This window comes from Thamnophis sirtalis, unplaced genomic scaffold (genome assembly GCF_051295495.1).
Source record: "Thamnophis sirtalis isolate CommonGarterSnake01/CBP01778 unplaced genomic scaffold, rThaSir2_p1.2 scaffold_1, whole genome shotgun sequence".
NCBI classification, from domain to species: Eukaryota; Metazoa; Chordata; class Lepidosauria; order Squamata; family Natricidae; genus Thamnophis; species Thamnophis sirtalis.
The window spans coordinates 87,150,646-87,178,494 of record NW_028261381.1 but is presented as its reverse complement, the minus strand read 5'-3'; the positions used below and the strand labels follow the sequence as shown (position 1 = coordinate 87,178,494).

Below are 27,849 nucleotides of genomic sequence, written 5' to 3'. Positions count from 1 at the left end.
TCAGAAACTCTGGCATTTGAAGCACGCAAGTCTTAAAGCTGTCAAGTTACAAGACCCTTGCACCCCTAACCCTTTAGAAAAAAACCCAGGGGTGTTCAAACTTGACAGTTTTAAGACTTGTGGACTTCAAGTCCCAGAATTCCTCCTCTCTCTCTTCATCTTGATGATGTGTGGACAGGTGGGGGGAGGGAGCTGGAACCGGTTCTAAGTGGCACTGTAGGTTTGTGGAACCTCTTCTATAGAAGAGGTTAAAACTGGCAGGAACTGTAAAATTAAGTGTAGTCTGTTCAGGCTTATTTCCTTATTGCAAGATAGCAAAGAGGGCATGTGGGTTTTTTATTACATGTCTCCACCGGTCTTCACACTTCATAACCCATAAAGTAAAGGTAAAGGTTCCCCTGCACATGCATGCTAGTCATTTCTGACTCTAGGGGTGATGCTCATTTCTGTTTCTAAGCCAAAGAGCCAGCGCTGTCCGAAAATGTCTCCGTGGTCATGTGACCAGCATTCCCACCAAAGTGGTCCCTATTTTTCTACTTGCATTTTTACATGCTTTCACTAGGTTGGAAGAAGCTGGGGCAAGTAACAGGAACTCACCAAGTTACATGATGCGTGGGGTTCGAACAGCTGAACTGCCGACCTTTTGATCAACAAGCTCAGTTTCTTAGCCGCTGAGCCATCACCTCCCTTTTTCTTAACGCATAGAAGCCCTATTAAAAATGAAAAAGTGGTAGAGGAATTTAGGAATATAGTGAAAATATATTAGTTAAAAAAAGGTCATGCACATACTGAACACCTTCAGCCTACCCAAAAAGAATTAAGGTGCATGCAAGAACTGTACACCAATATTTTCTTCTTTGAAATCAATTTCGTTTCCATTAAATTGAAGTTCATTTGAAAGTGCAAGGACCAATTCAGTTCCTATTGCTTTGAAGAAATGTGTTGGCTTTTTGAGTTAAAAATAATCTGAAACAAATTGGAACCTTCCTAAAGCTTTATTAGAAACTAGCTGTACCCGGCCACGCGTTGCTGTGGCCCAGTCTGATTAAATGGAAAAGAAAGAAAAGAGAAAGCGCAAGTTTCTAATATGTTTAATTTCACAATGCTTATGGGTATACAATATTTTTGTTGTTCCATTGTCTGTACAGATATAGAGATTGTCTGGTTTGCCAACTCTAGAACACGCAACATATAATTGTCCATGTGAGAAACAATTTTCAATTGCTGGAAAGGGCACATTTATCAAAAGCATGCGAAGAAAGAAACATTCCCAGGGTGGTTCCCTCCGGGCAGGGTCATGCCATTTCCAGCAGCAGAAAGGTTCATGAGGGTCTTGCCCACCTGGCAGGCCCTGCCACTCACTGCACCAGCCATGACTCACCCGGCAGAGGCGGCCCGCACATAGTGAGCCACAGTGGCCCGTGCAAGAGCCGCCACGGAGGACAGGCCCCGGCCTGGCACCCTCCAAGCTCCGCATGGTGGGCAGCCTCCAGAATGATGGTGGATGGGGCCCCTCTGGACATGGGTGGGGGGGACCCCAGTGGGAGCAAGGCTGGGGGTGTTCCCCGTGGGGTGGTGGGTGGGTGCTGCCATTGGTCAGGCCTCAGGGCTGCTGGGCTGGGCGAGGCTGGTTGGAGGAGATGGCACCGGGGCTGTTGGCCTCACGGAAGTTGTTGAGCATCTCCTCAGAGGAGCTGCGCTCGGGCTCCCCCCCAAGTCAGTGGCCTAGGAGAGCGAGACATCCAGGATCTCGGAGGAGAAGTCCTTGGTGTGTGACTTGTCCAGTTTGTCGTAGCTCTTCGTGTCTTTGGCGATGCTGTTGTTGGAGCGGAGGCTGGCCGAGATCTGCGCCGGGGTCATGCTGGTGATCTTGAAGCCGCTCTTCTTCTTCAACTGGGTGCCCGCCAGACCCCCGATGCCTCCTCCTCCCTGCGAGAGCGGCGCTAGGCTCTGCAGCTGAGGCACCCCAGGAGGGCAGGAGGCAGCAGTGGAGGCTGGGGGAGGCAGCATCGGCTGGCCCAGCAGGCCAGGCAGGAAGTCCTCCAAGCTTCCCTCAGCGGCGGCGGTGAGAGGAGGCAGCTGGCATCCCCTAAGGAGCAGGAGGAGGAGGAAGGAGCCAACCCTGGCGACGTGCTGTGAGGCAGACCCCACTGGCTGCAGCCCCATCCAGAGATGCCGCCACTACTGCAGCTGCCACAGCAGCCACTTCACGGGTGATGCTGCCGCCGCCGCCCCTTTGGAGCCGCCTTGACAAGGCCGTAGCTGGCTCCCTGTGAGTGGGGTGGAGAGCACGCGTGGACAGCCAGGCTAAGGAGACGCTCCACCTCTGGAACTCCACTGGGCTAGGCAGGGGGAGGCCAGCTTAAGGGAGGGGGGAGGTGGCTAAGGGATGGCACAGGCGCGCCCCCCCCCATGGCAGACAGCAAAAGCCCAGCAGGAGGGGAGGGGGAGTCCGAAGGGCTTCAGCTCCCCTTGGCGGAAATGGCCAAAGCTCGTCAGAGGAGAGGCAGAAAGGGGAAAGGGTACGGCCGCAGCCCAGCCACACATATAAAGGGACCGTCGGGACGAAGCTGGAGAGAGGCCGAACTGTTCAGAATATACTATACTCATGAAATGAATGCTGTGGTAAATGACACAGCTCAATTCCAACGCAATGTCACACGAAATAATTAAATCAAAATGAAAATAAATCGAAATCTATGAAAATTCAATATAACAATGCAATTGGAAACATTGAAATGGAAGCGTGAAATATTTAGTATAGCGTGTGTTGCTTTTGCTGTCCAACAGATGGTGCTGGTTTTCAAAAAAGCATGTTTTTACCTGTCACAGATGTGACATCTATATAATATAGGTATATAAAAACACGGGCGAATTTGAATGCAACGTTGTGTCAAAATTTCAAAGCAATCGGTGAAGAACTTTCGGAGATTTAAGATTTTGAACAAACGAACATTTACATATTTATTTATATATAAGATTTAGGAAAAAAAACCTGAAAGCTTGGAAATCATTCAGTGGACAGAATAAAGGCAAAATACCCAGGCTGTTTAGCTTGGATTTGTCAGGCTGGTCTGTGGAAGTGAATTGAAAGCATTGGTGTCATCCTAGACACCTGCAGGATACATAATACATAATGTCAATTTACTTAAGCTGGCAATCAAGTGACCTTCTTGGTTTGGGTTATTTGACACAGGACTTTCAAGGGCTCTGCTTAGGTATTTAGGTATTTATATTTTAGCTTTGGCCTGCCAATGGTTTGTGCCTTTGTCCCTCAGTATTACTGGAGGTCAGTTTGATATGAATGGCAACAGGATTCTTTATAGATATGCTATATGAGCAGGGAATTCATATTGTTAGTATTATATCATCCCCGTGGGGGAAAGAAAAGAAAAGAAAGTTTACTCTCTTTATTAAGAGAACACTTTGCTCTCTTTATTACTTTTTTTATCTTTTAAAAAGATCACATTAAAAAGAGGGCGGGGACAAAGGATGGGGCGGAAAGAAAAATAGCACATGTGTAAAGGAGGTTAAAATGCTTTCCCCTGTAACCAAGGTCATACAAAAGTCAGTACAAATGCCTAATTAAGAGCCAAAGATAAATAAATTGAACAACCTGAATAGCAGTGAATATAATAGCAAAACATTAAAAAGAAATGGAAAAATAGCTGTCATAACTTTCTTAGCAGCTGCTGATATTGTCACAGAAAGGGCAATGAAATTTTATTTGGTGCCATCCATGTAGGTAATAAAAAAATACATCAGATAATCCAAATACACATAATCAGTTGGGTTTCACTCTAATGATAACTGTAACATACTAAAGAATTATCTGGATAAAAATTCTACGGGGACGGAAGAGACTGTCAATAGCTGTCAGACTATACAATAGCATCATGAATCGTGGTGGCTCAGTGGTCAGAAATGCAGTATTGTAGGCTAATTCTGCTGACTGCCAAATGCCAGCAGTTTGACAGTTCAATTCTCACTGGCTCAAGGTTGATTCAGCCTTCCACCCACATTGTTGGGGACAATATGATGACTCTGTAAACTGCTTAGACAGAGCTGTGGAGCACTGTGAAATGGTATATAAGTCTAAGTGCTATTGCTATCATCTGACCAAAGGCCATCTCAACAGAGAATTAGGGAAGGAATCAGCAACACCCTCTATTGGTCCCCAAGCCAAGAGGCAGAATCACATCTTTAAAGTCTTGTTAAAAAAAGCCAATAGGGTCAGAACCAAGCTCATTTGGGGGGGGGAATATTTCAATGGGCAGGGGCATGACACTATAGATCAGTGAAGGATAACCTTTTACATGACCACATGCTGACTTGCATGCCTGAAATGGCATGCAAAACCATCCCGCCTGGAATGCAAGGCCTTACTGACCTTTGCCCGCACAGGAGTGCTAAAACCTGGAAGAGCAACATTCCATCACGCATGTGCATGCCAGCACCCAATCTTCCAGTTTCTGGCACATATGCATGCCTGATGAACAGCTGATTGTTGCACGTGCACACGCTAGAAACCCAGAGGTTCAGGTGCAGGTGTGTGCATGTGTGACAGAATGCTGCTCTTCCGGGTTTCGGCACTTCCATATGTACACAGGCCAGCTGACCGGTGCATGTAAAGGCACAGGAACACAGAAGAGGAGTCAGCAAGGCCATGCATCCTGCACGGGATGACTCTGCATTCAGCTTCTGGCAGGCATTCCATAGGTTCGCCAACATAGATTTTGCCCTTTATGGGACTTTATGGGATGGACAGTATAATCAGGTAAAGTGACCAGGAAAAGATCCATCAACAGCCCAAACCTTTGCTATGAAGGCTTTATAGGTTATAATCAGCACCTTGAACTGAACTTGGGAGTATATCAGTAGCTGGTGCAACTCTCAGACCAAAGGTGTAACATTTGTGCTGCTTGAGAAACATGTGTAACATTTAGGACTAGAAATAGTTAATGCAAGAATCTAAGAACTCTGATTATTAGCCTTTATTGGAAAGAAAACAAAAATTATAGTATGGGAATGCCAGTGAGTGCTCTACTTTCAAATGACGCCTCTGTACCTCTGTATACAGTACGGTACAGGCAATTAAGGCAGCAAAACGCATGCCCATTTTCTCCTGATCTTTCTGTGCAAAGGTTGGATGGGCTTCTCTTTTATGAAAGGGAGGCAGCTTCCATCTGCTTAGTTTGGTTGCTAGTCCTTCAATCAGTGTGAGAAATAACTCCCACAGCATGCCCTTCTAATCTCTTTAAGTTAGGAAATCACTAAGGCAGTTTTGGAGGAACAGAGGGAGGCAGCGAGGACAGGAACCTCCATTAAAGAAGCATTACTTGATTCACATAACATTAAGGCCAGGCTTGTCCAAAACTGAAATAAATGATTCAGATGGAGAAGATAGTCTAGGAAAGTGCTTCAGCCTTCTTGGGATTGGTTATCCTTAGCTCACTTGAAGGATCAAGGTGAAGTATTTGAAAAGAGAGTATGCATTTCATTTTTCATCAGAGAGAGAAGATGATCACTTATTGCCAAGAAAACGGCTTCTCAGAAACTAATTTCCAAGCATATAATATGTCTCTATACTGTCTTTTATCCAATCATTTGCCATAAATGGTATAGTTTATATCTCAAAGAATGGAGTTATTATCTTTTCCTTTGCAATTTGTTCTTTGGCATATGATTTGTAATTCATGCTAAAATTGCTTATTTGGTTTCTTAAGGGAACATTTGCCACAATGGGGAAAAAATGTGATTTGGAATAAGGAGGGCTGGAGCTGATGGTTCAGTGTAGGAAAGGCTGATCATGAATAAAGTAGTCCTGAATCCTGAATAAAGTAGTATGGAATAAAGTAATATGGAAACAAAGAGAAGATACATTTATTATTTTGATAGCAAGTAAGTAAAGCTGAATAAACAATAAATAAAAGTAAATATTGCTAGCATACCTGCAGATCAAATTATTGCAGGAACATAAAGATCTCTCTCTCTCTCTCTCTCTCTCTCTCTCTCTCTCTCTCTCTCTCTCTCTCTCTCTCTCTCTCTCTCACACACACACACACACACACACACACACACACACACACACACAAACACACAGACAGTGTTATATAATGACAAAGGAAAACGTGACCATATGTGTGGAACTATACAGTGCCTTCTCATTTCTTTAATAGTATATTACAGTTTTAATAAACCATATGAAATAAAAGCCAGTTTGGCTAAAAACTCACAATAGAGACTTGAGTTCTAATCTGCCTTATGCATAAAATCTGCTGAGTGACCTTGGGCCAGTCATTCTCTCTCAGCTCTTGGAAGGAGGCCATGGAGAACCACCTCCAAAATCTTGCCAAGAAACTTCAAGGATTTGTCTAGGCAGTCACCAGTCCACACTGAATTAAAGGTAGTCTCCCCTTGCAAATATATTAAAGATAACAGGACTGTGGACAGTTATAAAATTATTTTGGAAGGCAAGTGCAAGACTGTGGACCTTGAAAGAAAATGTGGTATTATGGAGTCAGTTTGTGCAAGTCACGAAATAGGAACATCTTTTTTAAGGCTGTCACAAAAGCCATAATAAAGGACTGTGTTAATGAGAAATAATTCATTTACGTTTGGTGCGAAACTTTTCTTTCAAATCGTTTTCTTTCAAATCACATCATTATTTATTCCTTTTACAGAATAAATAATGGACTAATATTGTAATAAATGGTGGTATTAAAAATAATTAAAAACCTTACTTCCTTTCTGTTCTCTTTTCTTCCATGGAAATTTTGTATGTTGTTAAGACAACTCAGTAAGTATAGCTGAGAACATTAGATCCCTCAGAACCCAGGATTTTAAAATTTATAGTTTGATTTCCTTAAAAGAGATTCTCTAGTTGTGTAAAGGAATTTGGAGCTGGCCTTGGAAATGGACAGAACGAATGAATGAATCATTCACAGGAGGAGTGCTTGTAGGAAAGATTACACAGACCTGGGAAGGAGGAAAGTGTGGAAAAGAAACTTAAAATAACTCCATCTTGATTTTAACATAAAAGAGAAAGTTGGACAGGCTTTCATATCTCCATTATTCAATCTTACTGTAGTAAAAAGCATTTCTGAAATCCCTGCCATGCCTATTGCTTAACCTGGTCTTTCTCAAGGGGATATCAGCAGGATGTCAGCCTCTGCTTCGCTATTTGCTTTTGGCTGCCATTGAAACGGGGAAGGGGGGCTTGGTATTTGGGAGGGGAAAAGGGAGTTTTATTCTCACCATCTACTGCTCATGCTGGAGACTGGTGCTTGGTGATGGTCAAGGCCAACCATCCTGCATACCAACCTGATGATGCTCCTTGAAGATGAAACTCACATGACACCTGAGGGATTTGCCGATTGGACAGTGGGGTGATGGTTACCAGGGGGAGGGGGTTGGTCACATATTGATATGTATGATTTTGCGTGCTTTTGCCTCAGACCTTGCTTTGCTTAGCTGCTATCTTTTCATAACCAGTAAAAGTACTCTTAATTCTGCACAATGGAGTTAAGTGGTTTCTTTCTTGGTTGCTGAAGGAGGCCGCCTTGACACAGGGTTAGTTTGAGTTTCTTTCTCGTTCATCCCTTTTTCCTAAATTCCTCTACCACTTTTTCTATCTCCTACAAGTATTTCAAAGGAAAAGATATAAAGAATTTGGAATAAAAAATATAAGGGGAAAATCCTCCTCATATATTTGAACAATATCTTACAATAATTGATTTGCTGCTATAAAATGGAAAAAATTAAGGTGATTGATGCAGTCCTCCTACCTTTCGTGTATCATACATTAAGCATTGAACACCATAACCTCTACAAATTGGATGTATTATTTTGAGCTTATGGTATAAGAAAAATGAAATCATAAAGTTTTGCAAAATATATACTTTGAATTCAGACTCATAACATGCAATTCTGGCGCTGCCCCAGTTAGGAACTACAAAGTTCTGAAGTTCAGTGTTTCTTTCAGCTTTTTCCCTATGGACTTTTATTTGGAAGTCAAATTTAAAATAAAAATGGTAACAACAAAATCACAGGCATGTTCCAGAGGGATTACACCTGTTATGCATGTGGAAGTAAGGAGAAAGGGGGAAAGGGGAAAGGGGAGGAGAGGAGAGGAAAGGAAAGACCTTTGTTTTAACTGCTTAGTATGTCAGGTTTCCTGATTCTAAATTGGCAAAGGCTACCTAGAATAGATACAAAATAAAACTATTATAATACTGTATAGTAGAATGAAGCCACTTCAAGCAGATGCTTGTTCTTTGTAAACATTAAGTCCTTTTTATATCCTTTGTATTTAAATCCAGCATTTTTCCCAACTTTTTCATGGCTTAATTAAGAAATTGCTTTTAATTTATCAAGCTTGGCAATGAGAGGCATTTGAATATGCTTGGAAGCATACTAGATAGTGCTTCATCAAAGTTTAACTCAACAGCTTGTCGGTAGTAATGGCTCGGAGGAATCCTCCAAAGAACTTATTATTCAAACTAGAATTGTATCAGAACAGATGTTAACCCTCTATAGACTAGGAATGTGAAGATATTGAAGATGGAGTTTGTATTATAGGCATACCTATTTTAGAGGGTGTGATAGAACCAGTAAAATTCAGTGCTAATAGCATGGCAATGGTGTGTTTTACTGTGAAGATACTAAACAGAGTTAATGTGTCACAGCTGTTAGTTGACCTAGTCTTCAATATTACAGATCAGAGGTGGGTTTCTACTGGTTCAACCCAGATCTGGCGAACTGTAGCAGTGGCGGGAGGCTCATCTGGGCACGTGAGCATGCGTGCACAAGCAAATCAGTAGTAAAAGAAATTGAAACCCACCACTGGTACGATGTAATTTTAAGGGCTGAAGCTGGCAACTAGCACTTCACCATCTAGACTGAATCATGTACAGCAGGTGCAATCCAGGCACCGAGAAATGAATAGCTAATTTTCAATTGAGTCAAAAAGAGTGGGAGGGAAAGGCTTAAGTTTTAAACTCTGTGGCTGATAACTCTGAAGCATCTGCAGTGTGGTTCAATAACATGAGCAAACAGACAGTTAAAACCTCCTTTCTTTTTAGTGTCTATTGTGTATATCACACACATGTAGCAATAGCAATAGCACTTAGTCTTATATACAACTTCACAGTGCTTTACAGCCCTCTCTAAGCAGTTTACAGAGTCAGTATATTGCCCCGAAAAATCTGGGTTTTCATTTTACTGACCTCAGAAGGATGGAAGGCTGAGTCAACCTTGAGCCAGTGAGACTCAAACTGCTGGCAGCTGGCAGTCACCTGAAGTAGCCTCCAATACTATATTCTAACCAATGCACCACCACAGTTCTTTAAAAAAAAACATGTAAAAAGGAAAATGTTAAGTCTTGGCCTTTAGATCTCTCAACGTTGTCAGACAATATTCTTCTACTGGGATGTATTCTACATTTTCTTGGATTCATATGTAATTCTCAACAATATTATCTGACAATGGTTAAAAGATCTAAAGGCCAAGACTTATAGTTGCCAGCTTTGGCCCTTAAAATTATATCTGTAGATATCAAAACCTAGGTCCACTAACTGCAGTGACACCCTGACAGTGATATCTAAAAGAAACCAAACTGATTTAAATCAAATGGCACATATATGAAGTAAGATGGCTTATTGTGATGAAGTTAAATGAACTACAGAGGGGAAAAAATCCAACCCAACTTAATAAAGCAAGAACTGAAATCTTGTTAGCACAAAAGGAGCAGAAATCTTATAAATATTCAAACCCTTAATCAAATAGCTTAAGGGAAAAACTATTTGGAATGTTCATAATTACTTTAAGTGGCTTATTAATGTTATCATTTTATGATAGTGATAGTGCATTGGGGACATCTAATACTTAATTGTGTCACAGAAGCATACTAAACACTCCATGTTTGGTCACTTGGGATTATTATCCTAACAAATGAAAACAACCCTTTCCAGTATTAATAATTCCTGGCATTTATGTAGTGCTTGAGAGTTTCAGTATTTCCCATAGCATGATTCAATTACCCTGTATATTTCTAACCATCCATCTAGCCATGTAGGGTGGCCGAAAGAGACTAACTTGCCTAAGATTGACTAGGCAAGTTTGTGAGAAAATATCATTTGAACCAGGAATTTCATGGGGCAGTACCCTCACTAGTATGCTAAAGTAGCCAAATAGGTAAATGACATGACTGGCTTTTTATATTTCATGTCATGTTTTAGAGCCCATGAACTGTAAACAGCAATATTTTCCAGCAAACAAATTTACCCCTGTGAGGAACATATCACAAAAACCATAATTTTTATCCTTAATTTCTTCTGATGACAGCCTCTGATTCATTTCAGGTGAGCTAACCCATGATCTTCTGCATCCATTAAAAATGGAAAACTCTAGAACAACAGCTTTTGGTTTGATGGTTTTTTGTCAGGAAAATGTGTTCTTTATTCGGCTATATCCTTCCCTACTTTCCAATGGTTTTTTTAGTAGAAAGCCTTTAAATAAAAAAAATAACCACTTTATTAGTCACACATCTTCTCTTCCAAACAAATATGCAGAATTTAATGAGGTTATTTCTCATGTGGGCTAAGCTTTAGCATGTGTATAACAAGATATGTTACTTGTACTTGGATGTCTGTAAATAGTTATAGGAAAGAATTAACTATTCAGTATAGTAAGCATAGACCTGTATAAAACCATGCAGACAAAGTAATAGGCCACATCTAGTAAGCTGTTTCATTAGGGCTGCTAGATCTGGGATGCAAAAATCCAAATGACCTCTAGTTAGAAGTAGAAGCATATAGAAAACTCTCTGTTATCTTCTAGGGTTCATCTAAGCTTTTACCACCCAGATCTGTTAGCTCTATAGGCTTATTTTTAGATATATCTGGAGCAGTGGTGGGTTCCGGATCCCATTTCAACCGGTACAGTGCAATGGAGTGGGGCGCCGACCACATGAATCCTGCAGCAAGTGCATACATGTGCTTAGCACACGCATGCGTACTTACCATCTGTGACACTCTATGATGCCTCCGCGATGCTCCAGCTGCTCGGAGGAGTGTCACGCAGGTGGCTTATGGTCTGTGCGCCTGTGCGGAAACCCCGAAAACTTCAAATACCGGTAAGGCGTGCAGGCGGGCAGGTGGGTGGGCCCTCCAGAGCACCGTACCGGAACGGTACCTAGTGCTCCTGGCAGGCACCTGTATGCCTGTACCGGAGTGTACCGGTCGTAACCCACCACTGATCAGGAGCCACCGTTTTACAAGCTACACAAATGTTTTTGGGCCATTGCACCCAAGATTACATATACTACACCCATTACCTGGCACAAATATATCCCTGTTGTATGCCATAAACATTTATATTTTTCCTTTAGTTATACTGCTATGATTATTCTTGTTGTTATTTGTAATTGTAAATTTGAAGAGTTGAGATACTGAAAAAAACAGGAGAGAAGCAAATGAAAGCACACAAAAATCAAAAAGAAAGCACAATAACAATGACAGTTTCTACACTATCACATGAATTGTTTTTCACAGCCATAGGTTTGAGATTTATAGCAAGATGTCAGTTATCTCATGGCCTATGAAATTCACAAATGGTGCTTATAATGATATAAGTGGCATTTTTTACTTGAGGCACAGAATAGACCCCGAGAACCTCTTTTTTGTCTACTGCTAAAAAAGAAGGTTGAAATTAGAACAAAACAAAGAAAACTTTTTCAAAGAAGTGAATTACAGATGTGTACATACTGTACATCCCCATGATACTCACTGATACCCACAGATAGAAATGGACATTTATCACAACAGCTTTAAAAGAAATATTAGTATTTAACATTTAAATATCATTTAAAGGAAACTGATCTGCTCTGGGAGTATATTTTTTAAAGAAAATATGATTTATTGTATTTTTGGTGGCTGCTAGATCAAAATGTGGATTTTGGAATTTCCAATACAGAAGAAAGTGCATTGATGTCTATAAAAACACTAAACATCAAAGACCAAGGAGAAGAGGCTTTCAAAAATCTGGCTTTGTGCTTAACTGTTCTATTTTTGTGGCTGGACAAGACTTTGTAAAATTTACAAAAGACTGTCTGATATTTCAAAAATACTGGATGCCTAATCTCAAAACTAGCTGGGCTTTACAAAAAAGCAGCTTCTAAGAATGAAAACAACCACTTTTGTGAGCAGAGGTTTATTCATATGGTCTTTTTCTTCTCACTGTGAGTCTCCATAATTCCTGACAGCCTTCTGTGAAGGGTCCTTCAATCCATTTTGGACCTGGAAGAATTCCATCACAATTATGTTTAAGGAAGTCATTCTTTCAGCAGCCAGAAATACTGTTGAATCTATAGTATTTCTATAGTTCTTTCATGACTGTGCTGGCAAGATGGGGATCTTAAATCCTACTTAAAAGTATCATGCTTGAAACTGTAGACATTCTATTGTTTAAATAAATGATGTCATTGCTCTTAGAATGATGGCAGATTTTACCAGAAACTAGTGCAAATTGTAATCAGAATGAAAATAAGCACATGCGTAAATATAGAAAGATAATAGAGTAGCTTTTATAAGACTCCCAGAGTATACATGGTAAGGTAAAGGTTAAAGTTCCCCTCGCACATATGTGCTAGTCATTCCTGACTCTAGGGGGCAGTGCTCATCTCCATTTCAAAGCCAAAGAGCCAGCACTGTCCAAAGACATCTCTGTAGGCATGTGGTCAGCATGACTAAACACTGAAGGTGCACAGAACACTGTAACCTTTCCACCCTATTTTTCTACTTGCATTTTTACATGTTTTTGAACTGCTAGGTTGGCAGAAGCTTGGGCAAGTAAAGGGGGGGGTCACTCCATTATGCGACGCTAGGGATTCGAACAGCTGAACTGCTGACCTTTCTGATTGATAAGCTCTGCATCTTAGCTACTGAGCCACCACGTTCGTCCGTTCATGGTAGAGAAGAGATTTAAAGTAAGGGCTTCCTGCTCTGTAACTATGTCTTATATCAATTTTATTCACATGATGAAAGACCTTTTAGAATTTTGATTATTTATCACTCAGGTATTCAAATTTTTATATTTCCTCTTTATCATTGGATTTAGATTGAAACATGTCCAATAAAGTGAAATTTGTACCACCAAGAAGGATTTGGAATAAACCCTTACAGAGTTAGTAACATTTATTCATGAGAAACAAGAGCAGAAAATGACATTGGAGTTGGAACTATAATCCTCTTTCCCCCAAATATAATGGACTGGGAATTATTGTGGTCTAATTATTTGCTTATCTCACTTGTGACTTATTATAATATTGTTTGATATTTCTCTTCCTTACAAATGAGATGGAGGATGCTAAATGAGATGAGACATTATGTTCCTTAAGAAATATCTGGAGTGTTATGGCATATCAACAAGAAGGAGAAAGGAAGGAGAACATTGGTTTCATGCCTCCATAGTCCATAGAGTTTTTAATTATCCATGTACAATTTGATTTACTGAAAGTGAGAAAGGGGTAGGATAGGAATAGTTTAAGAAAAAACACAGTTATTTCAATTCTTATCTCCAAATTGGCTTACTTAGATTTAAACTATTGATATAATATAATGAAAATAACGTTACTTCCTGCACTAATTTTAATTTTAATATCTTAATTATTGAATGCTTTTTATAAATGCTATATTTTTCTCTTTCCAAACAGAGCAAGTATTGTACAAAAGCGAATTATTTATTTTCAAGATGAAGGATCTCTCACCAAGAGGTTGTGTGAGCAAGGTACGGTGAATACTCCTTTTCTGATTCCATTCTTCTCGCTCTCTGATGAATACAATTTGCCCACAACATTTCTTTCTTTTAGTTGGGAGCACATGCCAGCTGAATTTAAATAGTTTTCAGTCATATTTATTTCAGTGCAAAAAAATCTGTCAGATTTGATTTGTTTTGAATAATTTCTACTATTTCCTAAATTAATTGCATCCTCAAAATTACCTTTTGAACTTGTTTATTTGCAAATGTTATGTTACATTCATTTATGTTACAAATGAATTTTCTTTCAGAATTTATTATGATCTTGACTTGGACTTCATCTATGTTTAAATTTGTAAACAAGTAAATTTAGGTCCTTTTCTCTGTAGATCTTTTTTACTATTCATTTTCTAATGAATAGTAAATTAATTCTGAAATTTCCCCAGACTGTAACTTTTGCTCTATACCCGTGATGGCAAACCTATGGCACACATGCCACAGGTGGCACGCGGAGCCATTTATCAGGGCACGTGAGGCTTGCCCTGTCAGCTGGCCAGCGCGCATGCACGTGCTGGCTAGCTGATTTCGGCCTTCTTTGAGGCCATTTTTCGCCCTCTGTAGGCTTCCCTGAAGCCTCCAGAGCACAAAAAAACGGCCCTACAGGCAAACCAGAAGTTCAGGAACGGATTTCTGGTTTGCTCATAGGGTCGGTTTTAGCTCTCTGGAGCATTCAGGATCCCTCAGGAGGCTTCCCTGAAGGCTACGGGGGACAAAAAATGACCCTACAACAGAGGTGGGTTCCTACCAGTTCGCACCTATTAGGTAGAACTGGTTCATCAAATCCAGAGGCTTTATAGGAGCCTGGGGAGGGCGAAAAAAGCACACCAAAAATGGGGAGGAGCACTGGTCGTGCACACATGTGCACTGTGGTCATGCGTATAGCATGGGTGTGGCACACACGTGCACGACACCCCTGCGCTCCCCCCGCTTTTGACATGAGAGCCAAAAAAGGTTCACCATTACTGCTCTGTGCACTGTGAAGTCTGAGCATGATTCTAGTCTTGGAAAAGACTATGTACCAACAGAAAGAATTTTATGGCGTTTAGAAAGGAGCAATAAAAACACCCAAGCCCACGTGCATTGGGTACTAAAGTTTGTTTACTTATTGTATAGAAATATAGAAAAGAACAATGTATGTTTAGGCCTGCTGAAACAAAGTTGCATTGTTGCAAAAAAAAAAAAAACTTGATGTCCGGAACATTTGACTTTTTCCACATACTGCAGAACAGCATGTGTAGAACTACTCCTTTATATATTTGGGAAAGGGATTAAATTCTCAAATTGTAGTAACAAAGGTTATATGGACATTCCCTTGCCAAGTAAATCAAATGTGTGTACACACACACTGTAGTCAATAAATGGCAAAGGCCTTGAAGGACAGAGGGAAGATCCACTACTGAGGCAATGGTCAGGTAAATGAAACTTGAACCCAAGTCAAAAAAATTGTTTGCAAAAATGCCTCAGACAGCAGCACAAACATGGAGAGAAGGAGGGAGGGAGGGACCCCTAATTGTGATGAAACTAAATAGGGGGAGGAAAGGAAACACAATCAGTGTTTGTGAGTTTCTGTTACTAGAGCTGTTCCAATGAAAGTACTATAGCCTACCTTATAGGGTTGGTACACACCTCAAACTTTAAACAATAACAACTGCATTCTTAGAAGAATCTGCTCTTGCCAGAGTAATGTGCCTACTGAGATAAGCGAGTGGCATATAGGAAGCCATATCTACTCATCTTCCTTTCATCTCTCAGGTGCAGAAACAATGGAAAGCACCTTTTTTTTTTTTTTTTTTTGCAATTGCCACCATAATGACATGCAAGTTGCTTCGCACATACTCATCATGCCACTTTCACACAGCTAACCTAAAATATTTTGTCAGAAGAGAAGATGTAATTTCTTCCCCGTTTTCCTTCACAGAAGCAAACTGGACAGGTCATTCAACTTTATAACAGTCCTGTTCATACAGTATTTCCCACATTTTCATTTGCCTGAACAATTTACTCAGAAGGATTGTAAAATGCGTGTCCTCCAGATGTTTAATTACTTTTGAGATTACATTCAAAATGCATCATTTTTATGCTGAAACCTTTCAGAAAGTGCTTTCTGGATCTTCTTGCACAAGGCCAGTGATTCCTTTATGCAGTCCTGCAGAGGAAATTACCACTGCAATTCATTTTATTTGTGGCTGTTTATTCTTTCAGTAATAGTCATTTTTAAAGGGATACCAAGACAGATGGCCTTCGTCTTTTTCCCTTTGACCCAAGAATCCTGGATTAGCATAATTTGGCCTTGACTTTTATACTCTTCCTGAAATATCCCAAAGTATGTGCTCTATGCTTAACTGAATTTAATAGAACATGACATATCTGACACTCACCAGGCTATCTCACCTTCTGAGTCTATTTAGTAATGCAGATTGCTTTCATTTTGAAACAGCTCTTTATGTCATAAAGGGTGAATGTGCTCAAGAAAGTCAGTGGAGCAAGTTACATAAATGAAATGGAGATGTCTGTTTTGGTCTTGAATGCAGAAAAAGTCAAAGGAAGCATTAAAAGCCAAAACAATTTGTCAAGAATCTGAATTGCATCCCATTTGTTTCTAAAAGAAGGAAAACATTCTGCCTCTTAACATGTTTTGAAACTCTTTTTTACGGCATGTTTTTATTTTTATTCAAAGTTAAGTATTAGTGTGTGTAACATTTGCTTATGTTACATGTCACCATGCTATACCTGTAATATCATTACCATAGACTCAGTGGTGGGATTCAATTTTTTTACTACAGGTTCTATGGGCGTGGCTTGGTGGGCATGGCAGGGGAAGGATACTGTAAAATCTCCATTCCCTCCAAAGTCCAGGGGAAGGTTACTGAAAAATTCCCATTTCCTCCAGATCAACTGGGACTCGGGAGGCAGAGAATAGATGGGGACAGGGATAGTCAGAGGCAGTATTTCTCGGTTTTTCAAACTACTCAAAATTTCTGCTACAGATTCTCCAGAACTGGTCAGAACATGCTGAATACCAATTTATTCATGGTTATGGTTATGATTATGGTTGTGGTTTATTAAACTTGTATGCCGCCCTATTCCCAGAAGGGACTCAGGGTGGCTAACAAACTCATAGGGAAGGGGAGTAACACAACAAAAGCAAAACAAGACAAACAATTACAAAAAACATATTAAAACTCCGCAACAGGCGCACCAATTCGAGTGGGGCTGGGAACTCCTCAGCCCCAGGCCTGCTGGAACAGCCAGGTCTTAACGGCTTTGCGGAAAGCCAGAAGGGTGGTGAGGGTCCGAATCTCCATGGGGAGATCATTCCAGAGGGCTGGAGCAGCCACAGAGAAGGCCCTCCCCGGGGGGGGGGGGTCGATCGTCGACACTGGCTAGCTGATGGAACCCGGAGGAGGCCTAATCTGTGGGATCTAATTGGTCGTAGGGAGGTAATTGGCAGGAGGCGGTCTCTCAAGTACCCAGGTCCGATACCATGTAGGGCTTTAAAAGTAACGACTAGCACCTTGAAACGCACCCGGAGTCCAATAGGCAGCCAGTGCAGCTCGCAGAGGATAGGTATAACCTGGGTGTACTGAAGTGCACCCACGATTGCTCGCGCGGCTGCATTCTGGACAAGCTGAAGTCTCCGAATGTTCTTCAAGGGCTGCCCCAATGTAGAGCAAATAAAACATAAACACCAATGGGAGAAGAGATTTGAGACACATCTTTTCCCAAATTATGTTTTCAATGTTCTCTGATATTTTAAGGTGGTACCATCAGAATGTGGGAGAGAAAATAAAGAAAATCAATATCAGAGATACCCTAGATATTCCATAATATAATACTGTTCTTGTCAATATCTTCCCTTGTACATGCAGTATATATGGTATTTTATACTGCAGGCCTTTTCACAGGCCTTTTCACACGTAGGTAGGGTCATTTCAAAAAGGGGAGAGGGAATCAGAAGGTCAAGAAAGAAGCAACAAATGAAGAATGCAAATAACCTTTGAAAAATGACAGGTAACCTCTGTCGTTTCCGACTCCCATCAAACAGAATTTCGGCTGAACTGAAGTCATTTATAAATAAAAGGCCACCTTTAGGTCCAACTTAGTTCATGATCACAAATGTACCCTGGCACTCAAGGTTACATGTGCAGTCAGCTGAGATTTACAAATATCTAGAGTTGTGTTTTACACAGAAAGAGAAGGATATATTGGCGCTCAAAAATGTATTTGCAAAGTCTAGAATTTCAAACATTTTGCATACCATCAAAGTTTGGTGACTTCATAAAGTTGAATTAGAATAAGTAACACTTCTTTTTCCTAGCTGATTATGAAAGATTTGTGTTACTAGTATTTTTGAGCAAAATTGAAACTCTAGAATTAAACTACATGAGGAAAACGTATTATATAAATAGCCTTGCTTTTGGCAATGAAATACACTTTCTTAAAATACACAGTTTTATTTCAATATTGAACCTATCCTGTATGAGCTTAGCTACTGCTGAATGTTTAACCCTCCTGTAATGAAATGTGAAATTATCTCCTACAGAAGTTCATTCAGAAAAGAACCAAATGATCACTCATACTTCTTATTTTGGTTATTGGACTGGTCCTAGCATGGTAGCATCAATAGGCCTATATAATTTCTTTTGTTTGTAATACTTCCTTAAAGAATGGAGTATAGAGTTATGTGATACAGAAATATTTTTGCCTCATTTTGTATTGACAAGAGAAAGTAAATGACAGGTGTAAGTAAGCAATAAAACATAGTATCAAGCTTCAAGTGGAGTTCTTGGTGTTGCAACTATTATTGCTTCTCAGCTTGCCAACAACATATGGGGGGAGGGAAGAGGGAGACAGAACTAAGCTCCAAACATCAAGATGGCAGCCATGGGAACCAAGGGCATTTCGGCATGTATTTACCAGAGTCAACAAAAAAACCTTTCTCACAACAATATCAGAAGTCTTCATTGGACAATGTGACCTGGTCTAAAGGCAAATTTTAACTATATGGCTTGTGTGGGAAATAGTTAGATCAGGTTTTTCCCTTATCTTTGCCAATACGATGAACTCAATACAGTTTTGCATTAAGAGATTGCTCTTTTTGCTTTGATTGGGTTCATGAGTCGGAATGTTAACATATACAGTAGACATGGAAACTATTCTAGTATACAGGTCCTAGGTACACATGCAAAGAAGAAACATATGAAATATTTGGATCATGGGAAGTTGCTTTGCAGACGCCTATTCCAGGGTCTATCTACTATCATCCTTGGGGATTTATGACAGGCAGAAGGGACTAAGTAATACTTTTACTATATATGGTGCTACTTCTGTTTCATTTAATGAGATCCCTTCACAGATATGCTTATTGTCTTTGAATCTGTTGCCTAATGTCTTGTTAGGGTACATAACACAACCCTTTTACACTTACATACTACAAAAAATAATGTTTTATATTATTAGACTCTGCCATGGAGGGTGTGACAGATAAGCCAATCATAGACTGCTGTGCCTGTGGAACTGCTAAATATAGGCTTACCTTTTATGGAAACTGGTCAGAGAAATCACATCCAAAAGATTATCCACGTGAGTATTCTTTTTTTTTATTTCATGCTTTAGATGACCCTATATAGTTTTTCAAAGAACTTTTTGTATTCAGATTTTACACATGCACAGAAAAGCAGCCGAGCTTTCATATCCAAATGTAAAATGTATGGATCATGAAGTTTCAACTGCCTTCTAGTGTTATCCTACAGGAAAAATGCTAAGATAAAATACAGTTTCAAAGCATTGAACATGTAGGTTTACAGCTCTAATCAGATGCTTATTTAACAATATGGCACTCTGTTGCATTCATGCTCTAGGCTGTTATTTTCAGTGCTGATCAGTATTTTATATATTCATTTAATTTAATATAATCCTAATACTTAATGGGAAAAAAGTCAGCCATTATTTGATTGCAGCTCCCCGTATTAGAGGTCCTAGGGTTTTACCATTTTTTCTAGTTCTGTTATTGGATTTTACTTTTAGATCTTTAAATAATACCTTCATATCAGTGACAATGAAACCAATCAAGTGACCTGAAATTTTGAGTCACTTTCAGTTTTGCTTTAATAAAGATTATACAATGGGCAACATATTATTAAAGGCTTTGTCCGTATTTTTATTCTTTAATATTGCTTTGTTCCAATGCAACAAGCTAAAGTTCATGCAGCCAGAATGTTGTCTATATATCAAATGTTATTGATATCAGCTTCATAGATTTTTGTCTCAACTTTATTAAGTTGAAGACTGCCCAATTCAGATATAGAGCTGGGTGTGTTAATAAAGGAGTTTATATTGACACATTAAAAATTGTGCTTTGAATTTGTGACTGAAATTGAAACCGTAGAACAGTGGTTCGGGACCCCTTTGGGGATCGAACGATCTTTTCACGGGGGTTGCCTAAGACCATCGGAAAATACATATTTTCAATGGTCTTAGGAACCGAGACACCAATTTTATGGTTGGGGGTCACGACAACATGAGGAACTGTATTAAAGAGTCATGGCATTGGGAAGGTTGAGAACCACTGCCATAGAGCAAATGCAAAGACTAACTTTTCCTATAGCTATATGGAGATTCTCAGTCATCCAGGTCATGGTTGTCCCAAAGGTGTTTTTTTCGGGAGGCAACTGGTCTTCCTTGTTTTTTTCTTTGAAGACAGGTTTTCCTGTTGCTAAGATTCTATAGTGCAGGGATCCCCAAGTCCTAGGCTGTGACCCATTACCAGCCCTTTAGCCTTTCGAAACTGGGCTGTGAAACTGGCAGGCAGCCGAGCACCTGCATCTCCATTTGTGCAAGCAGTTGACACACGTTCCAGCCACTCATGCAAACAGAGTTTCACCTGGACCTGCTTTTCCACTGCATGTGGGGAGCCACCGCCACCCCAGCTGTCCTCAAAGCTGAAAAGATTGGGGAATTCTGCTATAGTGATTGTTGATGTGAGACGTATTTGATATAAATCTATTGGTAAACTAAAAATAAAGTTCTTTTGTTATTTGTAAACATTTTTCTGAATAATATGGGTCCAAGTTCTGTTTCTTGCTTCTTCAGCTAATTAATAGTTGCAAGTATCTTTTTAGCTTAAATGAGATTAAGTCTTATGTCAGCTTCTGATAAGATGGGCAGCAAATAAATTACATAAACAAAAATAAATAAGTCTCCTTTTTAGTTATTATTTCAACCTGGCCATGGGACTGTCACTAGGAGAATGTATTAAAATCTATATTAAATAGTATAAGATGACCTATACATCTAGTATTTGTTACCTAATATGACCCAGAAATGTTTGCAACTCAGTTTCAGTGTGCATGGAAAAGTGGTTTGTTGGCTAGCCAAAGTGAAAAATATGGATACGGAGAAGAGAACAGGCACACTTATTGTGGGCCATGCGGCTTGCAGGAATATTTTCATTCAATAGCTGGGGCTAATATTACATAGTTAAAAGAATGGCAAGTTTAAATCGAGGATGCATTAATTGAAAATTCCTGCATTAGAGTAATATTTTTATAGTCCATTTTATCTCAGGAGGATATAGTCTTTTTAATCTTATTCAGTTAGTTGACCCAGACTCTAAGAGTCTTGGACCCCAGACAAATGGTTTATTTAGATCTCCGTGTGAGAGTTGGGGAGATATTTTATTTTGTAAAAACAAATATATGAAAGTGTTATGTGAGCACTTTTTATATTCTATTCTATTACTATACTGTATACTATCACTATTCAATTGCTGTTATTATGACAATGTTTGTATTACTATGTTATCACTGTTCAATATGCAATGCCCTCTTCAATTTTAATTTTTCCCTTCTCAAAGGGTGTAGCAAATTCTGTGGAGCAGAGTTCTACTCTGGAATAGACCCATGATGGAAAACCTATGGCACGCTGTATGGGCATGCATGCTGGCCAGCTGGTCTTCACATGAGGCAGAAAATGGCTTGAAAACCACCTGAAAAATGCCCCCCACAAAAGGCCATTTTTCAGGCCATTTTCAGGCTGTTTTTTGGGCCATTTTCAGGCTGTTTTTTTGGGGGGGGGGGTCACTTTTGATCCCAAAACAGCTTGAAAATGGTCCAAAAAACAGCCTGAAACAGCCAAAACCAACCAAAAAACAGGCATGTGTGCACCGGGCAGCTGGTCTTCAGGTTTCTAGCACTCTGGTGTGTGCGCATGCACACATGTTCCAATTTGGGCAGTCGGTGCTGGAAAGGTTTGCCATCACTGCTCTATACACTTGTGTTTTGATATTCTATACATATTGTTTAAGTACTATAGAAAAATTTGGTGCAGTGGTAGCAATAGCAGTAGCAGTAGCAGTTAGACTTATATACCGCTTCATAGGGCTTTCAGCCCTCTCTAAGCGGTTTACAGAGTCAGCATATTGCATCCACAGTCTGGGTCCTCATTTTACCCACCTCGGAAGAATGGAAGGCTGAGTCAACCTTGAGCTGGTGGGATTTGAACCACTGAACTGCAGATAACAGTCAGCTGAAGTGGCCTGCAGTTCTGCACCCTAACCACTGCGCCACCTCGGCTCTTAAGGCATCAGTCTAGAAACTTGGTTAAGGCATCAGTCTAGAAACTGGGAGACTACGAGTTTTAGTCGTGCTTTAGGCACAAAATCAGCTGGGTGACCACGGGCCAATCACTTTCTCTCCTCCCTTGGAAGAAGGCAATGTCAATCCACTTCCAAAAACCTTGACAGAAAAACAGCAGGGATTAATTCAGATAGTCACTGGAACTCAAAAATCTGGATCCAGTCACAAAACAAAACAAACCACAGCCAAAGTCTTGGTTACTGTAATTCTGTACAATCCATGTTCCATTTAACAATTCTATTTTACCTGATTCTGTCCTCACCCATCATTCCAATTTCCTTAAAAAATGAATAATTTAAAGTCACCTTTCTCTTTTTCAAACAGGAAACACATCTCCACACGAAAGCACTGACTGTAGTAATCAGCCATTTACTTCAATAATAACCTTTTATGAATAGGTCTTTTAAAACCAATGTCTCATTTGACCAATGTATACTATCATTCTTAACAATGTGCTACATATTCATGACACTGCTACTGAGACAAACTCTTTGATTGTGGTGTAAATTATATCATTTGCAACTACCTTCATTTTTTTTCTAAACAAAACTCTATTATCATTGTTAACAACAAAAGAATGTGGAATAACTTGTGTTTTGCTATTGTTGCTTCATTATTCTAGCAGTTATCATTAGGCATTCTCATTTTGTCATCGACATTCAATTATAGTAACAGTTTTGCCCTTCAGTTATAATACATTTTCTTCTTACCTGCTATTTCTTTGTTCATTTGAATATGGGGTGCAACATTGCTAGCCATAGTCATTGCTAATTATATGCAGTCTAGTAAAACTTCACTTTTGAAAAACAGCTCTGCAGGAAAGTGCTACTGTTCCAAAATTACTGATTTCTTACAGAATTAAATCTAATGGAGTTAATGTTGAGGATATAAATCAAAACAATGCACTTAAATTTTTATTCCCTATTTTTACTAACATAGAAAAAATAAGTTTTTTTACTTTGGTATATTGATATGTAGAGTGCCTTTCTGCTTAATTTTTTTTGTCATAGCATTATTTCAAATAATTGTGTTAAAGTTTATAAAATGAATATAATATACAAAATAAATTAATACAATATTAAAAATTAAAATGTAATTAATTTTCAATGAAACAATAAATCTACTTTCAAAATCTAAAATCTGGAACAATCAACTCAACTAGACAAGGTAATATAAGGTAATATGAGTAATAGGCAACATAAGAATCTTAATTTTTAATTATACACATACATGCATGTGGACATCATTTTAAAATGTTCGATTTCCACTAGCTTCCATAAACTGACAAAGCATAAGGACTTCACTGATGTCCTTAACTCATCACACCAAAGAAATAGTCCTTCCATTAAAGCAAGGCCTAAAGCTATTTTAGCTCCTTTATAAATTGCATTAATTTAGACTTTAATTGAAGGGTCAAAGGCAGTTGATTTCACAAAACAAGAACCAGAGACATAAACACCCAAAGACAAAATGTTATTCTAGTAAATGGAACAAACTAGATCAGGTTACTTGGTGAAGCATATAATGAGAATGAAGGATAATGAGGATAATGAAGAATACAGTATCTATAGGGGGAGCTTGGAAAATGGTAATGTGACTAGATTGAAAGTCTGCAGAGAAGTATTGCCAAAAGAGAAATTTGACAGAAGGGAAACATCACAAAGTGTCCTAACAGACATCTTTTGGATTGAATAAAGGCAGAAAGTAGTGTATAACTGACAAACTGCTACCTTATTCCAGAAATGAAAATAATCAGCTTTATAGTCTCATGGCTACAGGATGTTCAGGAAAACAATAACAGCAGCAGCAGCAACATGTCTTACCCATATTTAAGGTGTGCAATGACATCCAAGCCAAAACACCTGCAAGGCAATCTAACAAAATGTGTTATACTTCTACTTATAATGACTGATGGTTAAAAAAATATCGATTGATTGAGATTGGATTAAACTGCATCATCTAAAAGATAGAGGGAGGCCTATACCTGTGTGGAATTTATATAACTATTATACAGAGTCCAACAATGTGAAATTAAGGATCCAAAAGAAATTGTACTGATGATAAATTAAACAATAAAAAATATAAGAAACCATAAGAATAAAAGAAGAGAAGAAGAAACCATTCTAATCAAATAAAAATATGTAATCAAGAACAACACTAGTTACCTTGTTTTAGGTAGTGAAAAGTTTGCAAAAAGTGATTAAGCTCAGAGATCATCAAGGACCAATAGCTTACCAATCAATAGCTTACCAATAAAGGAGAATATTTGTAGCTCAGGATTGATAGTATATGTTCAATATACAACTGTTTTGACTGATTAAAGTTAGTTTTAGTTTTATTTCATCCAGTGGGACTCTTCCAATACTTTTTCTGTATCTGGATTTGCATTGCACATACTGATTAAGTCACAAAAAAACAGATTCTTAGGGGGTAGCACCTGGCTACAACAGGAGCCAAAAAGTGAAGATTTGATGGTAGTGCTAAAGGAAATGTTCAGGACTTCTGCCAACTTTAGTATCTTTCCAGTTTTAATATCTGACAACAAGAAGACAGAAGCTGGGAAAAGGATGTTGGAGAAATTTGATTTTCTGGCTGGGAGATGACATTACAAAGCACCAGACGGTGTGGTGAAATATCCCACAAAGAAAACTGGATAATAAAGTAGTCCAGATGGCATTGTTGGAAAAAATTACAAAATCATAAAGGCAGACAAGATCCAGGATATGGCCTTTTCTCAATTTGGGTATTTAAGAAGAATTAAGTGAAAAGGTGCCAGGAAATTTCCGATGTTAATATGGCTTGTAGTCCCATGTCTGGGATTTTAAAGTTTCTCCAATCGGAGTGTGGGTACAACCTGAATGAGAAAGCCTTGTGATTATGATAATCAGAATAATTATTTACCTCAGGTGGAGATAAATCAATTCAATTGGACATCTAAAGAAAATTTTAAGTGAATGATCAATAATATGAATAAAATACAGATGGAAAAGTCAATTTTATTCAAAGAGCCTAACTTGTTCTATGTAATAATAAGCAGTAGACAAAGCAATTGCCATGGTATCTTCACAATTTAGCTAGGTTTCAATTATTGTTTATAACACAATAGAATAGTCAATTAAACATTAGACAGGAAATTAGCTTTCCTGCTTAGCAAGTGTGGATGCCATAGAACACAGCTATAAGGAAACTTATTTACAATGTTTCTAATGCAGGGAATCTGACTTTCATGTTAAATAGACTATTACTAGCAGGGAACTCTTTTTGTCAAGCTTAGTCAAGATATCTTCAAAATATGGAGGTCATAGCAACAACCAACTATAAAACTGTATTGAATTTAAATTATGCTTTTGATTGTTATGAAAAAATAGTTATTATATAATATTCTCAAGTCTTAAACAATCATAACAGAACAAACAGTAACACTGAGTTATATATCTCATTCTATCATGACAGCCATTTCTAAGAATGTACACAAACATCTCAAAATTCTCAATGTGCCCAATAGCCACAATGCTTAGCTCCCTGTATTAAAAATAATAAATCCTAGAGCCTTATCTCCTTGGTTAATTTGTTTTCGAAGGAGGCAAATGGATTCAATGATGTCATTCCTTGCTAAACCATAATATGACTTAGGCCAATTGGTGAATTAAATGGGACTGACTTTGACATGGGACTGTATTGATCAAATGTTGGAAAAATAGTAGGAATATTAGCTTTTTGAGACATATAAAAAGCAAGGGCTAAAATATTTGATTCTTTTATAGAAAAACAGGAAAATTATTTTCTGGAATCTTTCCCAATGGAAAATGAAATGATGTACGACTACATCACAAGATGAAAGAAATATCCCTTCAAAAGCCCTTTGTATACTTGAGAATTAGAAGTGATAAATAATCATGTAGAGGTTATAATAATTTTTACGCAATTGTCAGGCCATAAGAAATGATTAAATATTGTTAAACTACAATAGTGATATAAAACATGCCAGAAAATACAACCATTTTTTAATTTGTCTGCATTCCTATGCAGGTCACTTCATAAATATGACCATTTTTGAATCTTGGCACCATAACAAGAATCATTCCCTTTGCTTTACAGTTGTCCTGACATGGGAGTTTTGCCAAAATTTTTGATACTAACTGAGATAGCATTATCTCCCACAGAGCAACAAACTGCAAATTGTAACTATAAATTCCTGAGAGGCCAGAAAGTTTTCTTCCTATCAAGATACTTTATGTTTAAAAATGAAATGTACTTGTCAAAATGGCCTGTTTCTTGTGTAGAGGATATGAAAACATTGAGTGAAGCAAAACCATATTCACTTTGGACTGTGGAGTATTGTGAAATGTTCATCATCAGAGTTCTTCTGAAACATCCTAATAGGTTTTCACTTGGATGGCTTCTATAAACCTATTTCAGGTTGTTATTTATCAAATGATATTTCATTTGCCATGTTAATTTCAGAAGATGCAGCATTTTGTAGAACTATTGGTAAAAATTGGCCTGGCATTTTGTAAGGAACAATTTTCTTTCTTACTGAGAATATAATTTGACCAAAAATGCTGATTTATTAGATCTCTATGAAAATCAAAAAGAGAATTTAAAGAAAATTTTGCTTATTTTTCCCCTTTGGTAGTAGTAATATAAGTAATTTATATATAACAATGTAAGTATTGATACTGCTGATGTCTTTCTCTACATTACATACAGACTTTTTATTCCTAGCTCCTTGTTGAAAGTGCATTTTAATACACATAAAACTTTTAAATTCTGGTCTTGACAGAATCTGAAATATATTTATAAAACACACATTTCTCTCATGCTTCTGACAAAATACTGTAAATACAGTTGAAACATTTATTACAATGTGTACATGGCAATTTGAGATAAACTCCAATCTATACTTTGAAAATCTTTCTGAGCCTTTGAGTAGATCGCATAGACATTTCATCATAAAACAGCATTTTACTTGCTTGAGGCTTTAACATTTCACATACTGATTTGGTAGTACATTTCACTGAAATAACTAGAAAGCACTTGCAAGAAAGACAATGTCTGAATCCTAAGCAAGTTTAGTAGAAATTAGCTTGCAGTGATCTCAGTGAAACTGATTTCCACATTGACAAATAGACTGCATACTTATAAACACTTACTTACAGACCCCATGCATGAATATACACAATATTAATTTGTTCCCTCTCCCATTAATTTTCCTAGATTTCATTTGGGAATGAATACTTAAATATAAAAACCTTTTCATATTATAAGAGGTTGAATGCATTCAACTTATGATTTGTCATGTTCAAACCCCTGCTCTTAACCAATATTCTGCATAAAGATAGTCATAAAAAAGTTCTGCATTTTAGGTCTACAGCTTTCATATATAACAAGAACCATG

The 27,849-nt window shown here is 38.5% G+C and overlaps 1 protein-coding gene across 1 annotated transcript in view; it reads left to right on the top strand.

Annotated features, from left to right (window-relative positions):
* The window catches only part of SPON1 (spondin 1), a 313,958-nt gene that overhangs the window by 91,838 nt on the left and 194,271 nt on the right, over positions 1-27,849 (top strand). The window contains exons 4-5 of the mRNA XM_087718428.1: positions 13,712-13,785; positions 19,276-19,398. Of these exons, the coding sequence (XP_087574554.1) occupies positions 13,712-13,785; positions 19,276-19,398 (197 nt within the window). The remainder of the gene's footprint in view (positions 1-13,711; positions 13,786-19,275; positions 19,399-27,849) is intronic.